This window comes from Taeniopygia guttata, chromosome 27 (assembly GCF_048771995.1).
Source record: "Taeniopygia guttata chromosome 27, bTaeGut7.mat, whole genome shotgun sequence".
NCBI lineage: Eukaryota > Metazoa > Chordata > Aves > Passeriformes > Estrildidae > Taeniopygia > Taeniopygia guttata.
This window is the reverse complement of record NC_133052.1, coordinates 450,369-462,524: the sequence shown is the minus strand read 5'-3', so window position 1 is coordinate 462,524 and position 12,156 is coordinate 450,369. Positions and strand designations below refer to the sequence as shown.

Here is a 12,156-nt window from a genome sequence, read left to right as displayed (position 1 = left end):
TGGCCTCACCAGTGCCTGGCACAGGGGGACAACCCCTGCCCTGGTCCTGCTGACGTTTGGACAAGCCAGGTGGCACTGGCCTTGCTGCCCACTGGGCTCACGTTCAGCCGCCCGTCAGCCAGCCCCCTCAGCTGTTTTGCAGGGGTCTGTGTCCCGGCCCGCAGTGCTGGGATGCGGCCAAGGCCCCTAAGGGACCCAACATGGCGCCGGCTCCTTGCCCGCGGCACCGCGGCCGTGACGTCACGCGTCGGCGCGGTGACGTCACGCGCAGCGTCTCTCGCCGGTGAGCGGCGGCCGCAGCCTGAGGGGTCCGTGAGGGGCCCGGGAGGGGCAGAGGGGAGCGGGGCTGGGCGGCCGGGAGGGCCCCGCACGGGTGAGGGCCCCGCACGGGTCAGGGGCAGGGAGGGCCGGGACGGCCCCGCATGGGTGAGGGCCCCGGGGCTGGCCAGGGGGCCGCTGTCTGGGGGCCTCTGGGCAGTTCTTGCCGGAGTTACGCTCTCCCGGGGCTGTCCTGGGAGTGTCGGCGCTCTGTGGGGGTACCGGTGGTGCTTACCGGGGCTGCCGCTCTCCCAGGGCTGTCCTGGGGCTGCCGGGCCCGGCGCAGTCGGGGGTGTCGGCGCTCTGTGGGGGTACCGCTCTCCCGGGGCTGCCGGGCCGCGGGCAGGTGAGGGGCTCGGGCCCGAGGCCGGCCCGGTGCTCGCTGAGGGGTGACGCGCCCGTGTCCGCAGGTGTGCCACCCTTCCTGCTGCGCCTGCCCCACAGCGGCGGATCCATGTCTTTCCTTGTAAGTAAACCCGAGCGCATTAGGGTGAGTGTTGAAGACCTTCCAGCTTCCCTCGTGTCTCGGTAGAACGAGTCTGGCGCTTGTGCAGAGTGGCCGGGCCTGGAGAGCACCATAAGGGCACAGGAAAACTGATCATAGGGTTGGTAACAAGACGCGGGTCAGGGATCAAACCCTGTATTAAAGCCTTTACTGCTCGCACATACACCTGTATCTCCTTGGGGTGCAGTGCAGAGGGACTCTGATGGGCTTTGCAGTGAAGAAAAAGGGCCATAAAGCTGCTTATTTTCAGTCGTTCTTTAAGAAGTACCCTCCTCACCTGTGTCACAGTTTATGGGTTTTTTTTTTCCCCTTCACTTTGCTCGCAAAGCTAAACACAACAGCTTTGTTTGATTCTGCTTTTCAGCAGAAAATGAGGACGTTTCCAGCAGCAGAACACTTCTGATGCATTCAGATGGTGTTCTTACATACAAGTTTTGGGTCATCATCACCTAAAGACTCCTTGGTGCTCTCCAGGACCAGCTTCCCATGCACTGAATAACATCAATGTTTATTAAAATCTTTTGCTAAGTAGCATATTCTACCATGGGAGTGTTTGTGATCGATGATTTAACTTCATGATCAACACTCTGCAAGCTTAAAATCTCCTATTCTTTGTGTCCTGTGTGCATATATATGTATATTATTTGAACTGCAGTATTAGACGGTGGAAACACTCCTCTACACAACCTAATGCTTGCTGTGAATTTCAGACTTAAATTCTGGAAGAGAACAACAACTTTAGCATATTTATGTTCTAGTTTTGCATTCAGTCAATAGATATATAACCCAAATATTTGAATTCTCAAAGACAGCACCTCTTTGTAAATAGTGAAAGCATTTTTTAAAATCTCTTACGCCTAAAAATCCATCTTTTATTTGGCTGTATGAGGGGGTTGTTGCATCTTGATTGTTTTTGCTGTATGTGCATGTATAAAAACTTGTTAGAATGGATTAAATGATATTAACTTTATTGTAAGTGCATGTTGATTTGGAATAGCAACAGCACCTGCGGGGTTGCTGGATGCATGTCATTGCCTTAAAAAGGGAATACCCTTGTCCAAAATAAGGATGTCACTGCTGATGCAGCAAATCAATTTCAGACCACAGCAGAATCATTGAGGTTTGGGGTTTTTGTTCTTGTGGGGAAGGGGAAGAGAAACTTTTCTCTGGATGGAATAACTGATTGTGTGGAGAATTTTTATTTCTTTCAGCGGTGGGTGTCTGAGAAGTTCATTGTTGAGGGATTAAGAGATTTCGAGCTGTTTGGAGGTAAGTTTTCGTCTTGTTAAATGATATTGCTGGAAATGTTTTCTTTTAGCTGTAAAGCTTGGTGATTTGGTAGCAAAGATGTATCTTATCAATCAAAGAGATGGTTAAATCTCATTGTCAATCCAGGTGTTCAAGCTGCCTGGGCAGCTTGCATTACAGAAATGTAACGTGGAAGTGTCCAGGATGTAGCAAGTTATTTGGAAGTCATTTCCATATTGATAACAGTTCTAAAATAGTTATGTAATGCTTAGCATAACCACATTTTTTTTCATATGCAGAAGATGAATTTGGGGTCTGGGAAGGTTAATTATAATTTTCTGAGTAAAAATGGATTTTGAAACTGCTGATGGCTCCCCAGGAGCAGGAGCTGACAGCTTTGTGCTCTGCTTTTGCATAACAAACAAATTGCCCACTAGGATGCAGAATTCCTGATCAATGACACTGAAAACAGAGCATAGGACCTGTGTCTAGATTTTGAGTTTCCAGGGGGAGTAAAGGAATTTTTATTACTTTAAATAATACTAGGTAGTTTCTTCTGTTGGTAAGAGTCATCTTTGAATGTGTTTATAATCATAGAATTGTTCAGGTTGGAAGGGACCTTTAAAGATCACCAAGTCCTACCCCCCAATCAATACGGGACGTGACAGAAGGTTAATACTTAGAGTTACAGTAAAAAAGAATTGTCACTTTACATTTACATCAAATATACAGACAGTAGCACTATGTGAATCTCTTTGATCCTGTACTGCAGTATGACTAGTGCTGCAATTTTGTGTGCACATTGTCTTTCTATAAAACAGAAAATCATGTATATTTGATATTTAAAAGGGTCATCTAAGGCTATTTACTTAGTTTTCCAGCTATAATTTAATGGCTATCTCTTGAACACAACATGGTGAACAATTAATTTCTTTACTCCAGAGCAGCCTCCGGGTGACTCTCGGAGAAAAGTAAGTGACTTGTGCAGGCTGTGGTGCTGTGGTTCATTGCATGGAGATTATTCCTTGTGGAAGTTTGATTTTTCTTTTTATCTTAGTTATATATCTCATCTCTATATTTAGCTCTACAAGTGTGGAAACAGGTTTCACCCCGGAGTGGAGATTTTGGTGTGTGGTTTTCAAACTATACGTGATAACTCAAAAATTTAAACTTAATCTCTTGGATTTCTATTTGTTTGTCATTCTCCTCCACCCAGCCCCTCAAGGGTCTCTTTTTGAGGTGATTTAGTTCTGATCCTTCAGAGAAGGAAGGAAGAATTTGGTTTTATGGAACTTCTGAAAAGTGTTTGTTCTGCAGGCCCTGACTACTCACTGTCTGGTTCATAATGAGCATGTAACACATCGAATATCACAATTAACAATAGAGTATCGTAATCTAAATGATACCCCACCTCCCCACACCACAGGTGTGCAAGTGTTGCTCTACTTTAAGCTAATTACAAACACAAATTAAATGTGGTTTGATCATAACTGTGCCAGTTCAAGCTGCTTATAATTGATTTTTGTGCCAGTGTCTGTAATTTACTGGCACAAACAAAGCTCAAAATAGGAGATATATGTGGAATGTTTTATATAAAATCGAGTAAATTCACACCTTTTTTAAAACTGCTGAGTGTTAGACATGCTTGGCTGGAAGTAAATTGAGATTAGCATGTGTTTTGTTTTTTTCCAAGGGTTTTCTTGGGATTTAGACACATGCTGATTTTCATTTTGATCTTTTTACATCTAGATCTTCTTTTTTCCAACAGGGCTGTAGAGAAAGATGCATAATTTGGGAAGGAGAGTGGAAAGAAAATCTTTGTTGCTTATGCTGAAGTGAGGGAGGGAGTGAGGAGATGGAGGGGAAGACAGCATAACAAAACTGATATTCCCTCTTCCTAACTCAGATGAATGTTATTTGGCAAATGCAGATCCTTGCAAGCATCACATAAGTGATTGTGCTATGGCATTTATACCAGTAGTTGCCTTTCAAAGATTGATTTCCTTTAAATCTATCTCAAATGAAACTGGACTCGGAAGCCAAAAGCCAGCTCTAAATGAATGTCATGCCATAAAACCGATCATATGGGACTTCATTTTGCAGCTGCTTTTGACCATACACCAAAAATTGTCCTGTGTGAAACCACTGAGGAGCTTTTTTGCAGTACCTCATAAATGACATTTCAGTTTAACTTTCTTTTTTAAAACTGTCGTATGATGTTGATAAATTTCTGGTTGAGCTCCTTTTGCATTAACTCTTATTGGTCAATGCTAACGTGGGGAGAGGTGAGTGAAGACCTCAAACTAGAAGACTTTTCAATAGGGAATTCACAGTATCTTTCCATTACTGCACAGCCTACACCATTAAGAAGATTGAATTTATTTAATTCTTTGCATCTGTTTTGTTGGCTTATGCTCTCCCTGGAGTGGATTTTAATAAAGCAAAGCACTTACATGTTGCTCAGTGTCTCACCAGCTGTCACTGCTCCATGACTGCTTCCCAGCCCCCTGCTTCCATCTCCTGGGTGGTGCCTTTGTGCTTCAGAGGTTTCTGTCTGCCTGTGTGTCTCTCCTGGCAGTCCTGCTGTTGACAGGACTGTGTGAAGTTGCTGAAAGAAGTAATGAATGATAAAGCTGAGGTCAGAATGGACAGGCCTCTCTAGCAGAAGCTTGAAATCCTGAGTGGAAAGTTGCTGCCTGTTCTGAGCCAAGAAACAGCACTGTGGTGTTCACTAAAGGAGAGGATGTGGGAATGCTGCTCCCAGGGGCTTTAGCTATGCTGAGATGGAACTGAGTTGTTTGCACTGAAATTGTACCAAAGCACCACAAATCTTAATTTTTGCCTTTTCCCTTAATGGAATAGGCACCTACTTTAAAGGTAGGCATCATGCTCTTCAAAGCCAGTTGGAAAGGTGGAATTTGGGAAGTGTGGCTCTAATTTACTCCCAAAGTACTCTTAGCACCCAGAGGTGATTTACAGCAAACTCCTGTCTGTGCTCTTTGCACTGTCTGTACCCTGGGCTCAGGGTAGAACAGCAAGTTCCTTGTTTTTCAGCTGTCACTGTGTTGTTTCCATCTTTCAGTGATGAAAATAAAGAACAGAGTCTGCTGTCATGGTAGGAAAAGGCACAAACTTTTTCTGCTTCATGTACCTTGAGGAAGGTCTGATAAAAGGGCATTTGCAGTTGATGGAGAATGAGGTGGAAAAATTGAGCTGGTATTCCAAATGCCAGGAGGAGTTAATGTGCTGGAAATTGGAGATAACTAAAGACAGTTTTAGATACCACATAAATTTTAATCCCCTTTAGGTGGCTCTCCTTGTGACTTTGGACATTTCAAGGAGTTGGAAGGTATAGAAGAACTTGCAAGAATATTGAAGTTTATCATCTGCAAAATCCTGCAGGGGAAGATTTCAGAGGATGTAAAGGAGGCAGGAAGCTTTATGGCAGGTGGAGTGAGGGAAAGCTGACAGGTTTGGGAATGCTGCTTCCCTGTGTGGCCTGGGGGCGCTTTTCCCCCCTTTTTTTCATTCAGAAGCACTTAACGCTTTGCAGTTTTTGCTTTCATTTGGAGCTTCTCTTTTCATGTGTCTGATTTTCTTCATCACTTGTACCATTCAGCTAAGCAGCTTCAGCGATGCTGGGCTTGTCCCAGGTGAGCTGAGAAGCAGGAGCTGCAGCATCCACCAGGAACACCAACTGCTGTGGTGCAGAGGAGAGCTAAGAACAGCTTCCCTTTGGCTCTGGCTCAGGCAACAGGCTGGTGGCACAGGAGTTTATAACTATAAGAGAAAGGCAGTTACTGTAAAGCAGAGTTTAGGCTGTCCTGGGGAATAATAATTGGCTTTTGGCTTTATCAAAATATTCCTGAATAAATTCTCACAGTGATTAAAAATCTACTTGTTCAGTGTTTTGTAACACAGATGTCTGGATCTTCTGAAATGAGGCATCTCCTGAGTTTCAATTGATAAATGACTATTTAAAATTATTTTGACAGCAACTAAATCCTCTTCTGTATTCCTATTATTTTGAAGTGTATGATAATGAGGGGCAGATGATTTTTCCAGCAGGTGATCTTTATTTCCTTTGACCAGACTTCATTTTTTTTCCTCAGACAAATGAGGCGAGCTCCGAGTCGATAGCTTCTTCCCCTAAAAGGGACACCATGAGCAGCTTCCTGCCAGACAGCAGCTGCTATGAGTTGCTCACTATCATAGGTAATTCTTGAGGGCTGGGGATCAGAGTCTGCTTTGTAAAGAAAATAATTTCTGCAGATTTATCCTTTTCTTGATTGATTACTTATTTTTGATATTGGATGTATGCATCTTTGATTTTAAAATAATTTGAATAAAAAATGAGATGCCAGTCCTAAAGGTTTCCACCTGAGAGGGGCATGTAGTGGGTCAGTGATGCTGGGGGTGCAGTACAGTCAGCAGAAGCAGCCTGAAACCTGTCCTTGGTGCTCCTAATCACTGTTCTTGCCTCAGTCCTGAATTTGAAGGACAGGATAATTCTACTGGTCAGGGGGATTCCTCTCAGTGAGATACATGCCAAGAAAGGTGGTATCTGATGGAACAATTACTCTTTTTACAAGGTCAAAAGTGGTTTCAGTGAGTGAGGGTAAATATTATTGAAGGATCAGGGGCTGGAGGAGTTCTCTTAGTGCTTCCACAAGCATTACTGGAGCTTTCATGCTTTCTCTTTCAGGCAGAGGCTTTGAAGACTTGATGGTTGTGAACCTGGCCAGGTATAAACCCACAGGAGAGTATGTCACAGTCAGAAGAGTGAACTTGGAGGCCTGCACAAATGAAATGGTCACATTCTTGCAGGTAATACCACTTAACATGCAAGCTTAGAAGAGGACAGACAGCGAGAGCAGTGCCTATCAATACTGCAGTCGTGTTTCTGCATTTACTAAATTTAATCAAATATCTTTTATTTTAGGGGGAACTTCATGTTTCCAAGCTCTTCAACCACCCTAACATTGTGCCATACAAAGCTACTTTCGTAGCGGACAATGAGCTGTGGGTAGTGACTTCTTTCATGGCCTATGGTGAGTGGAGAGGGGGTACCTTTTTCTGACCCTCATGTTCTGTGAAATGAAATTGAAGAGCTGAAGTGTCCTTGCTCTGACAGGTGGTGTTTTGTTTCTTTCTAGGTTCTGCGAAAGATTTAATCTGTACCCATTTTACGGATGGGATGACTGAACTGGCCATTGCTTACATTCTCCAAGGTGTCTTGAAAGCACTTGACTACATCCACCATATGGGCTATGTGCACAGGTATTGAAAAATACATTGGTCATTTTCCTTCTGGTGGAAGGTCTTGGAAATAATACTCAGAGTAGAGCAGAAGATGAATCAGGAGACACAGAACAACATTAAGTTTTGTATTATTTTGCTGTTAGAGCAAATCAGTTTGATACTCATGGGAAATGACATCCCTGATCTTACTAAGCTGCATGAAAGTGTTGTTGTGGAGCAAACTTATCCCAAAGACCACTGTGTATCTAAAATCACAATCCATAACATTTAGTTCTACATTTCTCCTTGCCACAGAAACATTCTTTGTGAACTTGCAAAGGTGATTAATAGAATCCTGTTAATTGATTTTGCCCAGCATCCAAAGATGGTTGTTAGGACTCTCAGCCTCCTGGTGGAAGCTGATCAGGTACTGTGCTGTGCATTGAGCTGTTAGTAAAGTCCAGGGAACCTGACTGTTTTTCTCTTTTTTCCCCAGGAGTGTTAAAGCCAGCCATATCCTGATCTCTGTAGATGGGAAGGTCTACCTCTCTGGCCTGCGGAGTAACCTGAGTATGATCAACCATGGGCAGCGACTCAAAGTTGTTCATGACTTCCCCAAATACAGCATCAAAGTGCTGCCTTGGCTTAGTCCTGAGGTTTTGCAGCAGGTGTGTTTAAGAGAAACTGCTTGTGTTTGTTGATGTGTTATATCTGTATAACTTTGTGAGCTCTTAGGGCAACTTGAGGGGGTGTAGGGGTAGGGACTGCAGGTTCTCTGAGAGCACCTGCAGAGTTGCTTTCTTGTGATGAACTCTAGTCCTTTTTTCTAGTCTTTTTGTCTTAAAACCAGTAACCCCTAGCAAGGGGAGGGGTACATGAATGCAAGGAGAAAGAAGGGGAGAAGCTAAAGGAAACAGATTTGGGGTGAATGCAGGGCAAGTGGGTAGAATTTGATCTAGTTGACTCAACAGTTTAAATGTAGACACCTCTACAGGTTGTCTCATTAACAAAGTGTTACATCAGGTGCAAGTTACCCAGGGCAGAGGCCATCCCTACATGCTGGCTGATTTCAGTTACATAAATGTTGCCCTTAACTGTGTGTTTTAACAAACCAAAAAACTCTCACCACAATAAACCAGTGTATCTGTGGCTTGTGCTGTTCCTGTTCTAATCACCTGGGTTTGTTGACTTGCAGTCAAAGTCATGGGAATTTACCCATTCAATCACATATAAGTCCTGAAGCGAACTTTTCTTTTCCTTTTCATGTAGAATCTGCAGGGTTACGATGCAAAATCTGACATTTACAGCGTGGGGATAACAGCCTGTGAGCTGGCAAATGGACATGTCCCATTTAAAGACATGCCTTCTACTCAGGTAAGGTTTGCAAGCTCCTTTCTCATTCTTCATGTGGCACCTGGAACTGCTTTCCTGCTCTGGGATACGAGCACAGAAGGGTGTCCTGCCTGCATGAATGGGAAACCTGAACTGTGCTGTTGCTTGTGCCCTGCTCTTCCAGATGCTCTTGGAAAAGCTGAATGGAACTGTTCCCTGCCTGCTCGACACCACCACAATTCCTGCTGACGAGCTGACCATGAGGACGTCGCGCTCCAGCGCGAACTACGGCATGGGGGAGAGCACGGCCACGAGCAATGTGCGCGCGGCCAACGGAGAGCCAGCCCTGCACCCCTACCTCCGCACCTTCTCCACCTACTTCCACAACTTCGTGGAGCAGTGCCTCCAGAGGAACCCTGATTTCAGGTAAAGCCAGGTGAAAGCGGCTCTCCCGACCTGTGCTGTTCTAGGGCTGGTTAAACTCTGGGAATTAGCAGATACTGTTTACAGTTTTCTTTCCAAAAGTGTAGTGGAGTGAGGATGTGCCCCGCCTGTTGAGGAGAGCAGTGCAAGTGTGGAGAACAAGCAGCGTTAACACTTTGAGCACTTCCTGTGTGAGAGCCTGAGGAATTCCTTTGCAGCCTTCCTTGGAGGATGAGTGGTGCTGCACATCAGGAAAATAAACAACTTGTGTTTCTGGCACAGTTCCCATCACTGCAAATGGCTGCTCTTCAGCCAGCAGAGAGCAATGATGGGAAGTGATAAAAGCTGCATTTTTCTTTGTAGTGAGGGCAATCTGTAGCCATGACAGACTTTTCAGGGGTGCCCCACTGTTCAGGTACTGTCCTTGGCCAGATATAGGGGGTGCAAGTATGTAACTTAAAGGTTAGAAGAAGGAGGTTGGACTCCTTGCATAAAATATTACGTGATTGCTGAGAAATGGGAGAGGCAGGAAAAACCCTGATCTTTTCTTATTCCCACTACCTGACTTCAAGCACTGACTCATGTTCTTGTGTGCTTCTCTCATTCTACCTCCCTTCCACAGGCCAAGTGCAGGCACTCTGCTCAGTCACCCCTTTTTTAAGCAGGTAAGGAACTAATTTATCCAGAGGTAAAGCACAGTGCTTTGCTTTATCTTGCTGTGAGGGTGAGGATGTTGAGTTGATGAATTTTCTGTGATTGGGAAGATTAAGTCAGTTTTTTGACTACCTGTAGTGCAGTGTGGTGATCATCACATCAGGGGAGGTGCTTGGGCTGTTCTTGAAGCATCTCTTATCCAAGAGAGGTTTTAAATCTGCCTGTTCTGGGAGCCGCAACAGCTCATCCCCTGCAGGCTGCTGAGTTCTGGCCCGAGGCAGTTCTAACCTGCTCCTTAAGGAGACCAAAGGGTGCCCCGTGCCTTTGCTGCCTGTTGTTTCTGCCTGCAGTGTTGGGTGGGGAGCAGCACCTGAGCAGCCCCGTGTGCTCATTCTGTCCTTCCCGTGCAGATCAAGCGCCGTGCTTCCGAAGCACTCCCTGAACTTCTGCGCCCTGTCACCCCCATCACCAATCTGGAAGGGACACTGCCCCAGGATCCCAGTAGCATTTTTGGGTTGGTATCAAATCTGGAGCAGCTGGATGTGGATGACTGGGAATTCTAGAAAAACAGGGACTACACTGAGGAGGAGCTTTCTTCAATAAATTGTAATTTATTGGTCCTGTTCATAAAAGCTGATGAATGTTACACACAGAATAGTTTACAGGTCCTTGGGAAGGAACTTCAACTGCCTGTTTACTTAAGAAGTATCCTGGATACAAATGGACAGACCTGAGCTGGAAAAAGATCAACCCAAGGAGCTGTGGAGTATTCCAGAAGGTGCAGTGCCCAGAGCTCCCATTCTTCCAGCTGAACTCTGGTAGAGCACTCGAGGGTGCTGAATGAGTCTGTGTAGTTGTGGTCTCTATTAATGTTTCTAAAAATCGCTGGCTTCCTCACAGTTGAGGCTGCATGTCCCTGCCCTCTTTGGTTCTTTCTCTTTTAAGGGTGCCTTAGAGTTGAGGGGAGGTGGGCAGCTTTTAGTTTTGGGCATTCTCTTAGAACTAGTTAAGTTCCTGTAACAGTATTATCACAGGGCAAGTTTTAAGGGAATGGGAAAAAAGGGATTATATTCTTAGTTACTGCTTTGTGATGAAAAACAGGAGATCAAAGACAAGTTGATGCCATTCCAGGCACTCCTGCTGCACTGGGCATTCCTCTGCAGCACTGGATTTTTCCAGTCCAGAGAGGGCTTTTGAAGACTTCTCACTCAGTGCTGAGCACTCTGAACTCCAGGTTAGACAGGGCCTTCCAGCCTCCCCTTCCAGCTTCCTGGGTCACCAGAGCAGTGTGGATGCCTGCACAATGTACCAGCTTTTTTATCCCCTTCCAGTTGAACTCCATGTTAGCTGGGCTGGTTTCACAGCATGAAACACTCTTACCTACCTGTTTGCAGTGACTTATTTCTGGCACAGAGGAAAAGTAAATGGATTTTCATCATGATCCTCTTGCTCACAACTCCTGTACAGAATTGAACTTTAACCTTTCCATTGCCATTGCTGTTCTGCCTTCCCTCACTGACAGGTAGAAGCTGCTCACGTGGCTCCGTGTGATTCATGGCTGTGTGGCTCTGCCCTGCTGCTGTGGCAGCTCTCCCCCATTCCGTGGTGTTTGGTTTATTTGGAGGTGTATTTAAGGCTTTTAGTTTGACTTGTTTTCCAAGGACCATGGTGCTGAAGGTCATCTGCTCTTTACTGAAGCACTGAGAATCTTTGTATAGGTGCAGTTGATGGGAATAGTGGTGCTGGCAACAGGTCCTTCTTGTGTTTATAAACTGTACTTGAACCCAGATAGTTTGTTACTCTAGTTTTATTCCAAAACAAATAAAATATTTCTGAAGTTGTTTTTTAAGTCTGCTATTTGTGCACGATGATGGAGTGAATCACAGAGGGTGACAGGCTGGCTGTGCATGCCTGCTTTTACCTTAGTTTCATACAGCTCACCAGTTTATGGCAGCTACCTTCATGCTTCAGAAACATACTTCAACTAAAGCAACAAGCTGCAAACACCTGCACTTGCTCTTTTTTAAAGTTTCAGTAAAATTCTCCCAGTTGCAGGAGTGTTTGTTAAGGCCAGGCCCAGTTCCACTTCCTCCCTATGCTCAGGGTTGGCTCCTGATTTAATCTCTTAGTAAGAAGATACTCATTCCCTGGCTTGTCATGAAATCTTACAAACAGGGCTGATTCAAAAGGCATGCAGCCCACTGAAGTTCTGTCCCTGTCTTGAGTTCTAGGAACCAAGACAGGAGGGAATAAATGCCCAGTAACTGCAATGCTCCAGCCTGCTTTCCCATGAATTACCATTTTTAGGGTGAAGGAAGAACTTAATGCAGGCTTGTATTTCTCATCCTTGCCCATGCCTCCAGTTTGCTCCATGCGCAAAGACTGAGGGCTTAAATAAACTTCGTTCCCTGCTGGCACAGCAGCAGGATCCGTGC

The 12,156-nt window shown here is 45.1% G+C and overlaps 2 protein-coding genes across 8 annotated transcripts in view; one reads left to right on the top strand and one right to left on the bottom strand.

Moving 5' to 3' along the window:
* DDX42 (DEAD-box helicase 42) overlaps nucleotides 1–724 on the bottom strand; it is a 28,314-nt gene extending 27,590 nt beyond the window's left edge. For both annotated transcript variants that reach the window (XR_012052105.1, XM_072919152.1), the window contains exon 1: nucleotides 554–724. The gene's annotated coding sequence lies outside the window, so the exon portion shown is untranslated. The remainder of the gene's footprint in view (nucleotides 1–553) is intronic.
* On the top strand, nucleotides 218–11,570 carry STRADA (STE20 related adaptor alpha). Of its 6 annotated transcripts, none has more exons than XM_072919174.1 (13): nucleotides 218–308; nucleotides 729–808; nucleotides 2,035–2,092; nucleotides 3,014–3,042; nucleotides 6,184–6,286; nucleotides 6,777–6,898; nucleotides 7,014–7,122; nucleotides 7,228–7,351; nucleotides 7,809–7,980; nucleotides 8,582–8,686; nucleotides 8,829–9,070; nucleotides 9,690–9,732; nucleotides 10,132–11,570. In XM_072919174.1, exons 2-13 carry the CDS (start codon nucleotides 773–775, stop codon nucleotides 10,282–10,284), a joined length of 1,296 nt encoding a protein of 431 aa, XP_072775275.1. In that variant the 5' UTR covers nucleotides 218–308; nucleotides 729–772; the 3' UTR covers nucleotides 10,285–11,570. The 6 variants fall into 6 exon arrangements, with proteins under 6 accessions (XP_072775275.1, XP_012426523.2, XP_072775277.1 ...); XM_012571069.5 differs by having other exon boundaries at nucleotides 249–283; nucleotides 729–784; XM_002193345.7 differs by having other exon boundaries at nucleotides 265–283.
* The last annotated feature ends 586 nt before the right edge of the window (nucleotides 11,571–12,156 follow it).